This window comes from Neovison vison, chromosome 3 (genome assembly GCF_020171115.1).
Source record: "Neovison vison isolate M4711 chromosome 3, ASM_NN_V1, whole genome shotgun sequence".
Classification (NCBI taxonomy): Eukaryota; Metazoa; Chordata; class Mammalia; order Carnivora; family Mustelidae; genus Neogale; species Neogale vison.
Window position 1 is genome coordinate 62,195,023 of NC_058093.1, and position 20,611 is coordinate 62,215,633.

Below are 20,611 nucleotides of genomic sequence, written 5' to 3' on the forward strand. Positions count from 1 at the left end.
ACTTAAATCTTAAAAAAGAAATTAATCTAGTAACATATTATTTTCCTAAACAAAGAAAGACCTTAGGGAAATACCTAATATATCAAATATTTAATTAATATTCATAGTATATTAAATAAATAGAATATATTATATATTATACACAATATAATACATATTATAGGTAATATAATAAATATGAAATAATTTAATATATCAAATATTAATAAATAATTTAATAAATCAAATATCCGGGGCGCCTGGGTGGCTCAGTGGTTTAAGCCGCTGCCTTCGGCTCAGGTCATGATCTCAGGGTCCTGGGATCGAGTCCCGCATCGGGCCCTCTGCTCAGCAGGGAGCCTGCTTCCTCCTTTCTCTCTCTCTGCCTGCCTCTCTGCCTACTTGTGATCTCTGTCTGTCAAATAAATAAATAAAATCTTTAAAAAAAAATAAAAATAAAAATAAATAAACAAATCAAATATCCTAACTCTGTCTTGTTTTCTTGAAGAAGCTTTTTGTCTCTTGAAACTCAGGTTATATGCTTCTGTATCCAGTCGTTCATTTGGAAAAAAGTCTGTTGAACACCTAAATGGAAGAAATTTTGCTGGCCTTTGAAAATACAGTGGTAATTAATGTATACCTACCCAAGACTGCATAAACCTAGTTCATTTAGGCTGATAAATTTCTTATGGACAATGAATTTATAGGCTTCCTTTAATAAGCCAGCTTCATTAGTAAGGAGAGAAGTTCAGTGAAAAGTTCCTAACCTATTGTACATGATGACACATGATAACAGCAAAAGTGTAAGTTTTAAGGATGGAGATAAGAATCAGCCTGGGAGTCTGGACCAAGAATAAAGAAATTCAGGGCATTTTGAGTTGTTATGGGGGGCACAAACCTTAGGATGATCAAATGTTGGGGAATAAGCTCTTATTTCAGGAATAGGAAGGTTTTCCTATTGAGTATTAGTGAGGAAAATTCTGTTGATATACATTAAAAGGAGAAATTTTCATTCTGAAGGCCTAGTATTGGTCAGTTTACTCTGCAGAACCTCGACTTGCCCAGACTGATGTTCCTTTTTTTTTGTAGTGAATTTGATGTAGCTGTAGTCTACTTTTGCTGTATTATTATTAGCCTCTTTTAAAAATGGTTTTAGTTTTATTATTATTCCCATGTCTTTGGATACACATCTTTAAATATTTTTTGTTGTTGTTGTTGATTGGGTGGGGAAGGTGAAATTGAAATGTACTTTAAGAAAAATCATGGGAAATGATTTAACATTTATGGTATTCTTTTCTCTCATCTGTCAAATGAGGGTATTAATTGAGATGACATAAGGTCTGTATCTAAAATTCTTGGATTTCTGTCAGCAATGTACTACCTATCAAATTTTATTCGGAAGTTGGTGTACACACAATTATTACACAAGACCCTCCTTATAGGGCGCCTGGGTGGCTCAGTGGGTTGGGCCGCTGCCTTCGGCTCAGGTCATGATCTCAGGGTCCTGGGATCGGGTCCCGCATCGGGCTCTCTGCTCTGCAGGGAGCCTGCTTCCTCCTCTCTCTCTCTCTGCCTGCCTCTCTGCCTACTTGTGATCTCTCTCTGTCAAATAAATAAATAAAATCTTAAAAAAAAAAAAAGACCCTCCTTATAAATTGTTAGTTTGGAGACAAGATAGCTTTATATTATAGTAGGAAAGGAGTTAGATGGGCTGGATAGCACTCTCTCATTGATGGCGAGATGTCTCCAAGTGAATTTAAGGGTTTGGCTCCTCAGTTTTTTATCATTCAATAAACAAGAGCTATTTTTTCCTTCAAAGAGTTATCATGTCCTTTCCTGAGATTTTAAATTCATATCCTATACCACACCATTTAATTGAAATAATTTTCCTAATTGTATTTCATTAGGCTTTTATTTGCAAATGACCTGTAAGATCCTTAGTACAGGTACTGTGTTCTGACTTCCCTTCAGGGTCCAGCAGAATAAGGGGATATCATGAACTCTTAATCACTGGTTACAATGAGAGTTATAGTAAGAATAGTAATCAGTGTAAGGAACTACAAACCTCCATCTGTATTCCCTGAAGAAAGAGTCACCGGTTAGTTGGGAATGTTTGTATGATAAAGAGGTTGTCTAACCTGCTATGATTGATGGAAGATTTCTTGCTTATAAAATCTCTAAGGTGGGTGCACCTTATAATGGTTATAACAAAAACAAAATAGGCATCTTAGAGAAACTTAACAGATATTTGAGGTCTCCTGATAACTCAAATTTGATCAGTCAATCCAATTAGTAGAGGACTGATGTAATTTTTATGTGTTCCAGAAACAGGATACAAATGGGGCACATTGATCTAAATAAACCTGAAATTTCCGCAAGTCTTTTACAAGATGTCCATTTGTTAACAATTCAGCCCAAACCTAGATGTCCTTATTTGTAAGGTATTTTGCAATCATTGGAGTAGTAATAATTACTCCATAGAAACTAAATTTGTTTAAATGAGCAACCTATAAACTCCATAAAATATGCAATACAACCATCCATAGTGGATAATGTAGTCTAAAGTTAGCTAAGTACCCATGATATAAGGAATATATTCTCTCCCTCTCCCCCACTTCCCATTTTTTCTTTTTCTTTTTTGTCTTTCTCTGTCTCCCTATGTATTGCTTTTTTAATTACTTAATATATAATTAAACAGATATAATTTTCTATACATAGATATAATTTTCTATACATAGATATTTATGATAAAGCTTGTTATGGATATAAAATAAGATAAATGGGAAACTATGAAAAGCCTTATATATCTGATATTATTATTAATAATAACAGGAGCTTTCAGCTAATAGAAACAGTTTACACATTTTCCTACTTTTACGGTTAGCAATAGTTCACTCAGGTCTGTTTCCTATCATGTGCACTCTTTATCTTGACGAGCCTTGTATCTCCATTGCTAACCTCAGCATATCAGTGGTTTTACCATAATCTGTCAGTCACCAGTCTTCCATCCTGCTTCTGTACCTCATTATCTCCATTGCTACACATTAAGTTACAGAATTTTGGAACTGGAAGGGACATAAAAAATCATCTTGTTCAATATAGTCTACTTATTGGAAAACAGACCGAAGATCTAAACAGCTTTTTCAAGAGCACCAGTTATTTAGCACGGACTATTGGACTTAAACCCAGATTTGGTGCTTTAGTCTAGTGCTTTTCCATTTGATTTTCCTATAATCCAACCTCTCTTATCCTGTGCTTCCAAACTCTTGTGATTCAACTTTGGAATTCTATAAAACCTCAATTTCCTGTTTCACTCTGGCAAATTTCCAAAATTTCTTCCCTACTGTTCAACTTCCCTAACTGTGCAGTATCTTGGGAAAAATACACGAGCTAGAGAAGACTGTTTTCCATCAGTATTTTGGAGAAAGGTTACTAGCATATATTAGAGGAAGGAAATAGTTTATTGAGCACATGCTAGATGCCAGGCTCAGTATTGTTTTCATATTACCTCATTCGGCCTTCACAACAACTCCAGGAGATGGGTATCATTATATCCATTTCAAAACAGAAAACAAGGACTCAGATTTTTTATCAGACTTGTCCAGATGCTACATTATTAGTAAGCATTGGCAATGAAGCCAAATCCAGTTCCACCTGACTCCAAAACCCATATTCTTTCATGAAAACATGCTATTTTAAGCAGCCCATATGGGTAGGAAACAACCAGTTAGTTATTTATTGAGCTACAACCATGTAATCACTGTAGGAGATACAAAGGAAAAATGGGCATAACCTTCAAGAATTGAGGGGATTTGAGTCAGAACACTCTAGATGAGAATATAGAAAATAGTGAATATTTTCCCATATGTAAATATATAAACATGTGATGTTTATGTGGTATAGTGACATAGCTGTTCTGATGGGCCAATCGTGGCTGGTTAGGAAACAATGGACAATAAGATAGTATACAAGGATGGGATCAGATGGGGAGTCTTAAAAATCAGATAGGACTGTTGAACCATAAATACAGATAATAAATACTTCAGCACAGTGCAAACCTATTGAGTGCAGAGTCTTAAAAATATTATTTTAATCATAGTTATAAGACTAAAAAAGAGATACCTTGAAAAAAGAAATAATGAGTCTTCTATCAACTTGTATATAAAAAATAAAGGAAAAGTAAGTCAAAATGGCTATCAGATTTCTATCTTTGAAGTTGAAAGGCTCTTTGAAGCTGGAAGGCTGCTACTAGAGGTAACACAAGACTGAACTGAGTTAGGACTTTCAATAAGCTGTGAGAAAGATGATCTTTCAGCTGTCACATGTTGTGTTTAAAGTTATCCTTAAACCACGTTCTGTAACAGTTGGAAATATAGGACCAGGGCACAGCTTATACCACAAGAATAGATAATTCCTACAGTTGCTGATTAAAGTTATCCTTAAACCACGTTCTGTAACAGTTGGAAATATAGGACCAGGGCACAGCTTATACCACAAGAGTAGATAATTCCTACAGTTGTTGAGTATATAAAAACATTGAGTGGAAACATAGCCTTAGTAGACATAAGAGGTCCAGAAAAGAAGTCAGACATGGAGTGATTGGAAATATCAGAGAACAATCATTAAAAAAATCCATTCACAGTTGCCAAAGACGACGAAAATCCCAAGAATCTGGTAGGTGTTCTACTAACTCAAACAATGGAGTAACGTTGAGGTCACTTACTAGGTAGACATTTATGTAATTGTCTGCCCAGTATTCCTTTTTCAGCTTTTCTTGGGAATTGTTCCTCCACCTGTATGATTGCTCAAGTCTGTCATGTTTTCACATGGCTCTACCTTCTGCCCATGATTAAACCAGAGGTGGGTATCTGACCTAAGCTGTGCTAAACAAGAGTCCTATCGTGAGTGTTTGAACTAGAACTGAAAAAGAGATAGTTTTTTTTCCAGTGCAGAGGTTACAAGATGTAAAACCAATGCGTTATGGCTGAGCATATTTCCTGACCCAGAGACAAAAGATGAAGTGAACATTTGGGCTACTTCCAAGCTCTTGGTTAAAGCATTTCCTGAAGCCCAACTGCAAAATTTCCTTTTATATGGTTTTGTAGTTCATCTTTTTCTTTCCATTCTAGGAGTCAGTTTTTAATTTTCCCTTAAGCTAGTTTGAGTTTGTTTCTGTCTTGTGCCAAAAAGGAAGCTCTCGAGTAATCCTTCTCCTACTTGTTTATCCATTTCAATTTTATCATATAAAGGAGGAAATGTACTTGTCCACATACACCTACATAGATGCCTGCTCAAATAATTTGAAACAAAACTATGGCTAAATTACAAATTCATTTTCACCAACTATTTCTTCTCTCATGTGAATTCTACTGAAGGATTTTATTAACTAATTCAGTTTGAAACAACTCTCCTCTTTTAGCAGAAATCAATCTTCATATATTTCCTTCAGTGGACATGATTTCTTCAGAGGCTGTGTATATTAAAACTGTATTTTTGTGGAGCCAGAATTAGATTATGATTTTTCTGGACCTATATTTCAGCAAGAATGATGGTAAAAACTTTAATGAACTTGCAACTGGTAAGACACCATGGTCAATTAGCATGGACTTTGGTTTGAGCAATCAGCATTCATACCAGTTGAATCTTATTATTTATTTAATTATTTTAAAAAGGATTTATTTATTTATTTATTTGACACAGAGAGAGAGAGACAGGGAGAGAGGGAACACAAGCAGGGAGAGTGTGAGAAGGAGAAGCAACCTTCCTGCTTGGCAGGGAGCCCAATCCTGGATCCTGGGATCATGACCTGAGCAGAAGGCAGATGCTCAACAACTGAGCCACCCAGTTGCCCCCACACGTTGAATTTTAGATCTTATTGCTCAGATTCCCTACACAGCACAAATGGATTTTTTCCTCTGGTCTATATCTCCCACTCCTACCAAAGGAAATAAGTAAACTTTAAATGAACTTACCAAGTTTCCTACGGTCAAGACACTACTGAATTGACCGGTCATTGGGTAGTGCTCCATGGCCATAAAGAGGGTATTTAAGACAATGCAAATAGTGATGGCCAGATCAACAAATGGATCCATAACAATTAAATTCACAAGATGCTTTACTTTTAACCATGCATCACAGCAGTCCCAGATCAAAAACACGTTGGCAAATCTGTACCAGCATGGTGGACATTTCTGTCTAGATTCTTCAAGTTCTAGGGGAATAATAAAGAGGAAGAATAGTAAATAACAATAAAAATGAATTGTTGTTGCTATAGATTATACATTGTTTTATAAAATCAGTGCTTCTACCTGGGGATGGATGTTTGTATTACTTAAGTAGCTTAACACTTGAGAAGGCAATCCCATTAGATATTTTCACAAAATATTCATTAAAAATATCATATAAACATATAAACATCTTTCTCCTTTAATTAAATACAGAAAATAAACACCATCAATGTAATATTTTGCTTAAAATTAACTAACTTTATTACCTAATAACTAGGTAATTGATTATATTGCCATATTCTTTTTATCAAAATAATTTTTATTTTTATTTTTTTAAATGTTATTTGTTTGAGAGAGAGAGGGAGAAGCAGACTCTCTGCTGAGCAGAGAGCCAAATGCTGGGCTGGGTCCTAGGAGCCTGAGATCATGACCCGAGCTGAAGACAGATGCTTAACCAATTGAGCCATCTAGGTGTCCCAAAACAATTTTTAAATAAGACTTACAGAAATATTAAATATATCAAACACTTATTATTTCTGTTGAAAGTGTCTATTAAGAATGCTGTCTAAAGCTGTGATCCTTATTATTAATGTGTGGGACCAATATTCTCTTCTGATTGTCTCCACATCAGCATTAATCTTGCACACAAATGAGAATGTGGTATGTCCTTTTTTAGTATAGATTCAAACCTATATCTACTTATGTTATTCATATTACCCATATCTTTCAGAATTTTAACATAAAATATTTTAAAAAGTTGCTAGTAATTTTAGTAGGTGAAACTTGTTATAATTATTACGTGACTGTTCAGATATCATACACACCAACAGGACAAGATACAAAATGTTAGTGATATTTTCTGAAGACCACATGTTGTGCTCGCTTCGGCAGCACATATACTAAAATTGAAGACCACATGTTAAATACTACTTATATAAAAGACTTATAAAATTGTAGAACTAATGAAATACCCTCCAACCTTTATGAAATGGAGAATTATTTAATGAATGAACAGGGGCACAATACAATAGTTGCTATCCATTCGCATGTGTCAAAATCAACAAGCATTTGTTAAAGCTCTCCTTTGGAGGAATGTAATGGTTTCTGGGTATGTGGAAGATGGAGAAGAGGTCTTTTCTTAGGGTCAGTGTTGAACACAAGTTTTCATTTGTTCAGTTCATTCACATGTCTCCCCCCCACACCATATCACTACCTCCTGGCCCAGCGAACAGATTAAAGCTTGAAAGAGATGTTTCCTTGTGCTTTTACATATAAAAATTAAGAAGGAAAATGTATATTCTGATTGTTTAAGGATAATGTAACATAATGATAAAAACTCACTAACATAATATGGAGTGGGGGACTACCACTGTTAAAAAGAAAAAGGAACAGTATTAGTTTTTGTAACCAGTGTGATAACAATATATTTTGTGTATCATCTACCTAGGTCTGTTACACCATTCTGATCTTGGGTAGTTGACTTTGATAATTCTATGAGATGAAGAAATAGTTCCACAAAGCATATATAATCATGTAAAGCTGACTATCTCATGTCTTGCTTCTTACCTTCCATTGTGTTGGTTAGGATGCTAGCTATGCTCATGGCTCTTTGCCTTCCAGAGGAATCCTCCAGCATCTCCATTGAAATCTGGTAAGAACTTAGCCTTCTCTTTCGGACTTCTGTTTCAGTGGTGGTGCCCTGCAAACCAAATACTAATGGTTCAAACCACCCTTTCGATGAATACTATAATACCACATAGCATTTCTTTGGAAAATCATGCTACATGCAGTTTTCCTAGGTAATAACTTTCAAGTAATAATAACATATTGCGTTTATTAAGTTATAAACACTTTTGAAAAATTATCACAGGTGATAGTGTTTAACAAGAATTCACCAGTTAGATGCAATTGTACAGGGCAAGTTTGTTGCAGGAATGTTTTAATTAACCTGTTGGAATTTTCAGAGAAATTTTCATAAGCATGCTAAAATCATATATTGTTTCATTTCACTCAAATGCAGATTATTTTCAGCTTATCACAATGATTAGTAATTAGATCAATCTTCTCCCCCCAAAATAGTAGGATTATAATGTTGCAAGTCTTGAGTGTTTTCTTTGAAGCTGTATTGACAATATTGACGTATATGGGCCAATTTTTTTCCATGCACAAACACAGATGTACAATGAAATGTGTGTGCTTTCCTGAGATTTCTTTGATTATTTCTATATGCCATCCTACAAGAAATTAAAATATTTTAGAGTCATTTTAATACATATAAAAACATTTTAGCATATAATACTGATATTTGTGTGGAAACTGCCTATTATCCATATATTGGTCTTGATAATACTAAATTTTAAGTATATTAAATTTACAGAATAATTATATAATTCTATGTGAGCATACATGTATAATAACAATTTAGTTGTCACAGTACCCATTATTTTGTATTGGTAAGTTTACTGAATTTGCAGATATGTTTTCTCCCAGACTCTAAAAACTCTAAGGCATTTGGAAGCTAATGGTCCCATACGATTCAATTGGTTCTAAAGATTTATTGTTTTTCATTCAATAAATTGAGTATTATTTTTGAGGCATTTCATTTTGGGGAAGCAGGATGGTATAACAGGCTAAACCGCCCAGGCTTTGATTATTTCAAATTGGTGTGTAGTGTCATAGCTAACTTATCTATTATCACCTCTGGCGGAAGTTGTCCAGTAGGTGAGGTTAGAGCTGACGGTCCACCCACCAAGGAAACCACACCATTGCAATCCACAGTGCTGTGCATCTTCCCATTTGCTGGAAGCCCTGGCACCATCCTGGATGACATACTGGCCTGACTAACGTTACTGTTGCGTCGCTCTCCATGTCTGTGCGGCACAAACAGTGAGTCTCTCCTGCTCTCGCTGTCTTCAAATGTACTGTGCTCATCATCAGCAAAGTCATTTTCAGAACCGACGTCCTTTGCTCGTCCTCTGAAGCTGAAAATGCTTGTTTTGCTATTGCGTCGTGGGGAAAACAGGGAGCCACGAATACTTAACAGAGACTGGGGAGAGAGCAAGGAAGAAAGGAATTGTAGGGGCAGGGGAGGGGGACAGAAACACAGTTACTTAACAAAAGTCTTAATATTGCAGAATCGATTTGCATTTAGATTAGAATAGTCTTGCTCTTAAACTATATAAATAGTTCTTATTTATGCTTTTAAAATATATAATTCAAGTTTATAGAGAGCTCATGTTTTGATATTTTTATTAAAGATCACAATACAAGTTTAAGTATAAAGAGTTTTGTTTTGTTTTGTTTTCTGATTAGGAATCCTAATTTGCAATTTGCTAAGTGCACAACCATTTCATTTGATCTTAACTGTAATACTGTGAGGTGGATTTTGTTACCATTATGTTACCGGTCTGAACATGATGCTGGAAAGGACAAATGATTCTTTTTGGAGGAAGTGGTGGTTAAACAAATAGTAGATGACTTTTACTCTGAGTTGCTATGATCTGAGGGACATGCAACTTGGAATATAAATTATGCCTCGAGAGAGTGTTGGCTCAAATTTAAAATATTGTATCAAATGTATTACTTCTAGATAATGATTTAAAAACAAAACTGTTATCTCTTACTCTCTTCTTTTAAGTTCTAAAAGGAAATTAGTTTACTCTTTTTCTGAATCTGTTTGTCTCTGTCCACGTGGGAATAAAAGTCATGAAGCTTACCTATGATGCTATCTTCTGAATTTGTTGATAGTTTCCTAAATAGCCACTAGTGATTCACCTTAAGGGAATATATGTGCTAACAACCACAACAGAGAGAATTCCTGAAGTGCCATATAAGTTGCTATTATTACTTAAAATTCAACACTAGATTAAAAAAGCAAGACGTATGTACATGACTTAACCGAAGAGGGTGAAGTAGAAGACAGCTTATCCTTCTGATCTCACTTTAATTTTATTAGAAGGAACTGGATGATTCAGAACTTTTTTATTACATGTGTTCACAAATAAATTGAGCAAATGGTTTCTGGTACTAGAAAATGAAGATATAACATGAAATCCATTCTTTAACCTTTTGGATGAATTTTAAACCAGCAGCACCAAATATCTCTATTCTAGCCTTCGTCATAGTTTTCAAAAATATCTCTATTCAGTCTGTGGAATCTTTGTTTACTGTCCTCTTTCTTAACAATGACAGTCCCCATTGCGTCCCCTGCTTGGACTCTCGTGACCTCCCCCACCTGTCTTCATAGCCAGGGTTTTATATATATGTATGCTTGTATGTATATATACCTATATATGTATATATATGTACACACACATATGCATATATATCCATATGACCACAGCAAATATTCCTGTACCTTCCCATTCTTATTCCAAAAGTCAGTATATAAAGCCAAATAAAATAATTTTAGTGGGGGTAAAAACATAGAATAGACAGACTCCTTCAAATTTATTTTTGGATCATCTGCCTAATTAGGTCATGCTGATTTTCTTAGGCCCCATTTTTAGCCTTATTTTTATGGCTTTTCCCAGACTGCAAAGGATCAGAGTAATTGTTGTTGCCCTCTGTCATAGTGATGTTCTGGAAAGATATTACTCATTAAGAAATGTGCTCTTGTTTTGGTCTTAGTTAAAATATCCACAGAAACTATTATTCGTTATCCAGCTTGTCCAGCCTGAGACTGTGCCTTTGTGACACTCAGTTTGCACACAGTTGGCTACCCAATGTCAGAGAGTAGTTAGACTGATTTTCTAGTTAATCAAAGTGATCAAGAAATCAGATATCATGAAGACTTAAACTTAACCCCCAGTAATAAAGAATGGTAATGTTTTACTCTCCTTAGACTCAATTTTAATTATCAGTATAATACTGGCTACTATCAGAGTTGTGTTTCAAAACTTTAGTGTATATTTTTAGTTCCAGTTTTTTTGTTTTGTTTTGTTTTTGTTTTTTAATTTGGGATTTAGTAAGTAGGGGATAGGACTCTGGAATCTAAATATTCAATACACATTCCAGGTGATTCTAATGCAGGTAGTAGAAGAATCCTAACTTTGTCTTGCATTAACCCCTAGGATGATTCAGTGTAATCATCTTAATATGCATATGTTCAGCGACTACCTTTGGAAACTGAAAATCAGTCTGTATGATATCGGTTGAGAGTATATGGTGTATGTACGTGTTTATAATGTATCTGCTACGTGGCCTTTAATTTGAATGTTTTTATGTTGGGGTGTTTTCAAAGGCGTTCCAGAATTTTAAGTTTATTTGAAACTTCTGTTAACTCTTTGGAAAGTATAATAATGGGTATGAGCACAGCTTTCAAGGCAACAGAGACCGAAAAAGAAGATAACAAAAATAGTATTCAGAGAAAATAAACCAAAAATAACACACTAGAAGATGCAGCAAAGTAGAGGAAATACCCACAGCTGTGGCAGCCCTTTCTCTAAGGAAAACAAGCTTTTATGCTTTAAGGACCAAAAGGCCATTTTTCTTTGCCTCAGGCATGGCAAAACATGAATCCCAGGTATCTTTCTTTTTTATGTTTTGCCTTGTTCCGAGAAAGAAAATATGAACTTTCTTTCTTAAATTTTTCGTTAACAAAAAGGAAAATAGAAGTAATTAGGCCTGTAATACACAGTCCTGCATGTAGGGATTGAACTTGAAGTCAGTTGGGAAGAGTCCAGATGGAAGATGATGCAGAGAATGTAAAGATGTTCTAGTGGAAATACTTACTTAATAGAATTTCAAGTTAACAGTTGTCTGTACCTATCAGAGTTTTCAATAAATCAACAACTATAACTGGTTATAGCAGCAAACCTTCTGGTTTAAAATAAATAGTCTCGGTGTGTCCAAACAACATAGCTAAAATCTTTGGAGGAGATTCACTTTGCATTGTACACCCTTAAGTACCTTTCCATGTTGTACTATGAACATGATTTATCTATTTGAAGATAAAATAATGAAGTAAATGTAAAACAACATTCAAACATTTATGTTAGTAGAGGGCAGCATTCCCATAATTTGTGGCCTTGACATTTTCAGAAGGTAAATTTGTTTTAAATGCATGCCATGTCCATCTTATGCTTCCTATTCCTATGCTACCTTCATTGATTCTTTTTACTATCACAGAACTCTTTTTTGTTTATACAGCCAGAAATCGTACACTGCTTCTGGTATATTTTTGCTTGTGAGTTGTGTTAATGCTCCCTGTCTGTCTTTATTGGGATTTGTAAGTATCGGTTCATAGGATCTTTCTTTTACTTTTGAAATATCTTCTATATCTGTGTATCTCTCCATTTATCTACCTACCTCCTATCTATCTACAAATACTGTAAAATGAACTACATATAACATATGTATATACTGATTCTGTTTTTAGTATTAAAACTGTGTCTGCCACCTAATTTCTCTGTGCTCTTGCATCTCTGTGGTTCACTCAACACAGGCCTCCCAGCTGCTCCTTCAGCATTCCAGGCATACTGCTTTGCCAGGGCCTTACACTTGGCTCTTCCTGAGTCTGGGATACTCTTCAATGAGATAATCTCTTTCTTTGCCTCCTTACAAATCTTTGCTTAAATGTCTCCTTTACAGTGAAGACTTCCCAAACGACCCTATTTAAAATTCTTACATCCACTTAGTGCTCCTGATCCCCTTTTCATGATTTGCTTATTTTTTCCCATAGCACTTATCACCCTGTAACATAGTCTGTAACTTATTTATCTTATTTATTGTCTGTCTTCTTCTTTAGTATAAATTTCCATGAGGTCGGTGAATTGTATCCTTCTTTGGTTCACAAAGTATTTTCATTTTCTAGAACTACTTCTGCCACATAGTAGGTGTTCATTAAATATTTGTCGATTGGCTGAATGCACTAATCCAATTTCTATTTGAGTGTGGTAATGAAACAAGGATGGAAACAGTACTGTTTAAAAAAATGCTTAAATTTGCAAAATATGCAAAAATATAAGCTTATAAATATGCTTATGTAAATATTGCTACTGTGCATACACCTTTGTGGTAATTGCAACTACTCAAAAGTTTTTAGTTTCCTTCATTTGGAATCATTCATCAATTTTATCTTAATAAGAGCTTTATTATTTGTCACATAAGGTTTCTATATATTGCTTAATCTTTCACAACTCTTTAAGGTAGACATTATTACCCCCTTTTACAGAAATCTTACAAAAATACAAATCACTTGAGTAGGGTCACAGAACTCACTTGGAAGTTGAGATATGAACACAAGCTTCTATGAGGTCAGTCATTATGGTATAGTGTCAAATAATCTTAATCCTAATGACTCTTATAGTCCTAATAATGCCAAAATCAAGGTGACAAAAAGATCTAGTCAGAGAAATTAACTTGCCCAGTAGAGCTTCCAGTTAATCCCAAATGTGTTGTATTTATTTAAACCATACTTTATATTTGTTTTATGCAAGATAATAATTGGACCTTTTGATATTGGCATTATCTGGAGGAAAATGGTTTTTATCTTTCAACTTCTCATGTGTGCACATCTATTTTGTCTTACTATGAGAATTCAAGTTATTAATGTGTGTTTATTTATTTTTTAAAATTCTATTTACGTACTTAATACAAATGATAAACACTCATTGACACCTTGCATATGCTTCTTCCTCCCAACCAAGAGCTAAACACTATGCTGAATTTGTGCTTATCACTCCAATTTTTAAAAAAGTTTTTGTTCTTTATAAGAAGGATATCATACCTCTTGGTTGATATATAGTTTTTTGCTTTATCTTAATTATATAGTATCCCTCAAAGCATTATTTTTAGGGTGTAATTCTGACCCAGATTAATATGATTAGAAGAGTTAATAATTCATAGCACATGAAATTCTAGTGGAACCAAATAGTGTTCAAAGTCATAACTTTACTTATCACAGAATTCATAATTATTTATTCTTTACATTATGTAACCCATAAAATGTGTTAACAAAGTTAAGACTACTTTCCCTCTTCGACTTGAAAATATGCTGAAGAACTATGTAGTTGGCATTAAGTCAGAGCAAAAATAGACTGTTCAGTTTAGGTCTCTTCCAAGAGCATTTAGGTCATCATTTCATTCTGATGTCTCTTAGCGTGACACCATGTCAGCATAATGGAGACTTATGACAGCATGGTTCACATATCAAAAGATCAAGGCAAAATCCAGAGACTTTTTTTTTTTAAATTCATGCATATGTGGCCATTACAACTCAGACAATAAAGGCCGACACCCATATACAGAGATAATAAGTTCATTTGAGGTCTCAAAATGAAAAAGGTAAACAAGAGATTGCCAAACTCTTACTGAGTTCTGATAGCTAAGTTTTACTCCCCTAACCCCCCAAAAACTGAAAATTAAGAAACATGGTCTCAAAATTGTGTTGTTTAAAGCTGATTGCCTTAAAAGTTATTAATGGTTTAAAAGTCTCTTTTAAAGACAGCTTATGTGCTCGCTTCGGCAGCACATATAATATTAAAGACAGCTTATGATACAAATTAAAGAATCATGTTAAATGGTAGTTCCCTGTCCCTCATTTATATCAGATATTATAAAAATATACCAAAACAATATAGAGTAATTACAAAGCAATAGTAATGACAGAACGAACTGGAGCTCTTCGAAGAAAACCATACCTGATGAGGGGAGTAGAATTTCTTGTCACTAGTCAGTCGGTTTCCATCCATGGAGAAAAGGAAGCTTCTTCTTTTGACACTGTCCTCAGATTCAGATTTGGGAAACCTGTCTCCCTCTCCTTTGTTGTTTCCTTCAAAATGCTCCCTTTGTCTTCTTTTCTTCCTTCGGTTCCTCCACTCCTTAGCGCTTTTAGAACTTAACTTTGATGCTTCTGAAGAACTTTCCAGGAGCTCTCCTAACCCACCTATTCCACTGAAATCTCTTGAAGCAGCTGATGCTGCTGCAACTGCCTGTTTAAGACAAAGTCAGGCACTGTTTACACCAAGTACTTTTAGAAACAGTCGACTGTGGTACAAATGTTGTCATTAAGACTGTGAACAATAGGTAACCATTGTGCCTTCTGGTCACTTCATTGTGTCTTAGAGAGTTTACTTAATAACGACAATTTAAAACAGTATAAAGCAATATGCTAACCATTAAGGCAAGAAAAGTCTGGTTTAGCACACTCTTGGAGAGGCTTAAAAAAACAACTCTTTTGAGATTAGCTTCATTTTCAAGAAAAGTTGATCTCTTAAAAATATCTTCTACATTTTAAAAACAAATGTTCTCTTAGTGGTGGTTGCTGGTCTGATTACTGTTCCAATTCCATCCCAACAACTGAGTGGTATTTTTTTCCTTCTAAATCTAGGTCTAAGACTTTTTCTTTTCCCTTTTTGTGAACTCAAAGAATTTAAAGTGTCTACTATTTTACCCGTAGATAGAAGTAGTGGGAATATATTGGCTCATTTGACCTCTTCTTTCATTTGAATTCCCTTACTATTGACATTCACATCCTTGGGGTTATGTTAATCCCAGAGATGAACATGATTAATTTATTACATTGCACGTTTAGCTTTAATTTTTTTAATGTTTATAAAATATCTATTATTATTATAAATAACAAATGATTAACATATCAATCAATAAGTACCTGAAATAATCATTTAAGGGATTATGAGATTTTCTTTAAAGATTTTCTTTTTATGTTTCAGCACTAAGTATATTTTATCATTTTGAATTTTTGTATATACTGAAGAAACAACCATCTCTAAGGTGAAGCACGGCAGATTGTTTTGTAATGAATAGTATTTTTAGACTGGAAGTGATCTAACCATGACTAGAGGATATGAAACAGTGATATAGTTCCTATCAAAGCTGAGTTCTCATTAAGCATATTCCTGTTTTTAAATATAATCATGGAAGTGGAAATTAATTATGAGAATACTGTTTCAACTTTACATATGTCATTACTAAATACAGACAGCTCTAATTTATCTACGCACTTTGTTTTATTTTCTCCACTAGATATATGCTAGGTAGGAATTTTGTCAAATGGGTTTATACACATTGTCTAGTATGTCACCAGACATAAAAAGTGTCCAGTGAATGTTTGGTGAATAAAAATGAAAAAGGCATTATGCTGTCAATTGTCTCAAACACTGGGGTGGTGTTGGGGAAGAGGAAGACCTGTATAGACTTGAATTTTCAAGGTTTCATAAAAGACTCTGTGTCAGAATGGTCTGTATAACAGAAATATTTTAGGAAAGAAGATAAAACTATATATAATGAGCTTGACAACACATGCTTTTTGTTTTTTTCTCCCTGAGGAGAAGCAAACCCTCCACAGTAGCTTCCATTTCTGAATCTCATCTCAACTACAATTTCAAAGAAAAAAAAAGAGGTTTAGACTAAAGGTACTATAAATACAAATTCTCGAAGATTATTGTGATCCCAGAGATAGGAACCATAGTATTACATAAGTAATAAATATGTGTGTTGGGCTAAGCAATGTAAAATGTACATAAAACATAAAACAGATATTTGTTCATATTGAATACTATATTCAATTTAAGACTCAGTATAGGACTATGCCTAGCAATTAAATGGAACAGTAATTCAGAATTTGGGTATTTATGGAATTACATACAGTCATATAACCAGATTTTTTATCTTGATTGTTAATATTATTTTTAATGTCAGTAATGGAAGATAAATATTAAAGGCCTTTTGTCAAATGAGGCTAATGTAAGTATATATAAAATAAAGTGAATAAATGAGGCACTTATTTGTAGCAAGTTCAATGTAGTTGCTTAGTACTTAATACATAAAAATACATAATATATAGCACTTATTGAAGGAATGAATATACATATATTTATTTTTATCCAAATAAAGTTCTTAATTCTTTTTTCCACTTTGTATACACAGTAACATAGTGCAATGAATAGTGTTAATCATTTATTGACTTGTTTGTAGTTAGAAACAAAGGAAGTGTTGGTAATATTCCTTTGCCGTAATCCTGAAACTCTTGTTCATTTAAATCACTTCCGGAATTTGTTTTGCATAAGACATGATTTCCCTACCTATTTTGGATAACAGTTCAAATAACTCAGAACTAAAGCATTTCTAAGGCAACAATGGTAACCTCCCGACACAACACATTTTCTGTGTCACATATCAACTCAATCTGTCACTTGTTCCACTGCCAGTGATTTGCCAATTCGCTCAAAGGCAGATGTTTCCTGTCACCTCTTATGTCTGTACCTGTTTCTACCCATCTCTGTGACAAGACCAATGTTCTGCTTACTTAGACTAAGAGTATTGCTTTCACTGGCTTGATGAATTGCTCTTTTTTTTTTTTTAAATTATTTATGTGACAGAGGGAAAGCACAAGCAGAAGGAGCAGCAGAAGGAGAGGAAGAAGCAGACTCCCCACTGAGCAGGGAGCTTAATGCGGGGCTTGATCTCAGAACCCTGGGACCGTGACCCAAGCTGAAGGCAGACCCTTAACTAACTGAGCCACCCAGATGCCTCTTGATGAATTCCTCTTGTAACAAATAACAAATATATGCTTAATATTTACTCAAGGAGTAACATTTAGTTCTCTTTATAACATTTCTGTGTGATTCAACATAAGCTCTATAACTCACTGTATGTGTGTGTCCTTAAGAAATAAATCCACATGACTGCTTCTAATTATACTTCACTTTAAACATAAATCCAGTTTAACAAACCTGTTCAAAATTACAAGACATTAACTATAATACCTATTTCAGTTTTACTTCTAATTATATTGGCTCTCTTAAATGCCAATATTTCTAACTTTGTCCTAAAGCTTACTATAAAATTCTTCCTATCAGACCTATATAAACTTCTATGAGATATGTTGTGTTAGGCCCCATTGACGAATTAAAGATCACAAATTAAATGCAAAACACAGTTATGATGATTCAACATAAAACATTTTTTTTGTTGTTGTTGGGTTTTGTCTTCAGTCATCCTTTAAAGTTACACTTGACTTGTGAGTTCAATGAGCTTACTGTTACTTTTTCATGTCTAAACAATGACTAGCTTTAGGAGGCCCTTCAAAAAATACTAAATGAAAATGGAATTGATGCTAGGCTTCATGAAGTCATTGGCTAGATGGTACCTTTGAAGAGTGACAGGTGGTTAGTAAGACGTAAGTTATGGTGGAGCACCAATGATCTCATGGGTAGACTACATCTCCTCCTCTGTCTGCTTCCAACACCTTCCTCTGTTTCAATATTGGTTACTTACTGGGCATTGTTACCTGTGTTCTCAGTAAGGAAGTAAAATTGGATTTGTATTGTGTCATCTAAGTCCAAATTAAAACACTGGGATCAGTCACCCTAGGATCAGCGTAAATTTTTGTACATAGGAAGCTAAAGCTGAGCCAAATCATGGAATCCAATAATTGACTTTTAAGTGAAAAGAATGCACATTTTTTAGTTGACCTAATTAGGATATAGATAATTAGATTCTTTAAACTTCTAAAAGACATTGTGCACTTTTACTTCTAAATTTAAAATCTTCTACTCTTTTAATTGATGCTATATTTTACCCTCAAGTGGCTGAATTTCAGAATGTATTCCTACTTCTGTACTATAGTATTTTTTAAGCACATTTCTGTTTCTTTTTATAATTGAAAGTAGAATAATCCAATGCTTTAAAATACATTTATATACAACCTACAAATATTATTTCCCATGTTTATTTAAAACTTTGAAATAAATAATTAGTCCTGTAAATAGCTAATGTACTTCATTATCTTATAATTGTGTTTTATTTATAGTGATATAGTTATATATATAGTGATCTGAAATAAACTTTAAAGTACTTGAAATATAGTAGAACTTTCTGCCAAGCATGAGGTATATTTTATGAAGTTTTTAAGTATCACCAAACATATTTAAAGCTTTCCTTGTAAAATCACTGAACTATAGCCATGATACTACTCTGTACCCAGTGGTAAGATGAAATGAAGCATCAATTCATCAAAGATGCTTCATCAAAGATGAAAATAGCAAAGCCAGTATGTTTAACAAATACTAAGAATATGGTTGGGCTGGGTAACCAGCTAAACAATTCATTGTCAAATCCCTGTCTCACCAAAAAATGCCTCAGAAAAAAAGGACTTAATACTATATGTTGTGCATCTTAAGAGTAACTCAGAATTATTAAAAACTTAAATTTTAACTCTACCCATTGAATCTATAAATCTACTGTAATTCAAATAATGCTTTAAATGACCTGTCCATCTGAAAAAAAATATCACTATCAAAAAGTCAGTGTGTTCAAAAGTTATTTGGACTACTGCTTCTGGCTAAGATAGATTTTCTCTCCGTCCTGAAACAACCACTAAAATGGACAAAATGTATGTAACACTTGTTTGGAAGACACATCATTAATGGGGCACTGGCTAGAGTGTTCAAAAGCATCTTCACTCAGTGGTAGGGAACAGTGAGCCTTAGACTAGATGCTCTACGAGTCCTACCTAACAAATCTTCAGAGGTTTCAAGATGGAAAAGGATCAAGCTGTTTTTAAGTAATGTAACTAATGTCCCCAAATAAGGATCAAGAATCTTTATAGGAAGACAAACATATCTAGAACTCCAAAAAGGTAAAATTAATAGTGTCTGGAATTCAACTGAAAATTGTCAGGAATGAAAAAAGAAGAAGGAGAAGGAGAAGGAAAGAAAGATAGATCAAGAACATATGACCAGTAATGAAGAAAAAATTTAAAACTAATCAAGATCTGAAACAGATGTTAGAATTAGAAGAAAAAGGGCTTTAAGGATTTTAAATAGTTACTATATTCTGTATGTTCAAAATATTAGAGACGTGGGGAATATAAAAGAGATACAGGTCAAGGTTTTAGAAATGAAAATTACAAAAACTGAGATGAAAAATGCACTTTATGGGATTATTGGTATAGCAGACACTACAGAAGGAAACATGGTAAACTTGAAGACATAGCAATGGAAACTAATGGAACTGATATTGACAAGGTGATTTCAGAAGTCCCATGAAGCTGCAAAGGACTTAGAATAGTTAAAACAGCTTTGGAAAAAAAAATTGAAGAGCTATAATATCGATTTCAAGATTTATTAAAGAGCTACAGTAATAAAGAAAATGTGTATTCCTGTAAAGAGAAACAAATCAATTGAACAGAATAGAATCTAGAAATAGTCTCATTCACATCTGGACAACTTTTTTGACAAGGTTCAGAGGCAATTTAATGGAGAAAGAATATTTTGTTCAACAAATGGTGCTACCCTAGTCAGAATGGCTAAAATTTACAAGTCAGGAAATTACAGATGTTGGTTAGGATGCAGAGAAAGGGGAACCCTCTTCCACTCTTGGTGAGAACGCAAGCTGGTGCAGCCGCTCTGGAGAACAGTATGAAGGTTCCTCAAAAAGTT

General features: G+C 34.1%; 1 protein-coding gene across 5 annotated transcripts in view; it reads right to left on the reverse strand.

Annotated features, from left to right (window-relative positions):
* SCN3A (sodium voltage-gated channel alpha subunit 3) overlaps positions 1-20,611 on the reverse strand; it is a 108,882-nt gene that overhangs the window by 35,479 nt on the left and 52,792 nt on the right. For 2 of the 5 annotated variants that reach the window (XM_044242238.1, XM_044242242.1), the window contains exons 12-15: positions 14,849-15,139; positions 8,905-9,252; positions 7,773-7,905; positions 5,952-6,190 (exon numbers count right to left, since the gene is read on the reverse strand). In XM_044242238.1, coding sequence (XP_044098173.1) covers positions 5,952-6,190; positions 7,773-7,905; positions 8,905-9,252; positions 14,849-15,139 — 1,011 coding nt within the window. Of the gene's footprint in view, positions 1-5,951; positions 6,191-7,772; positions 7,906-8,904; positions 9,253-14,848; positions 15,140-20,611 lie in introns of those variants that run through there. The other 3 variants (XM_044242240.1, XM_044242239.1, XM_044242241.1) reach the window with 3 other exon arrangements.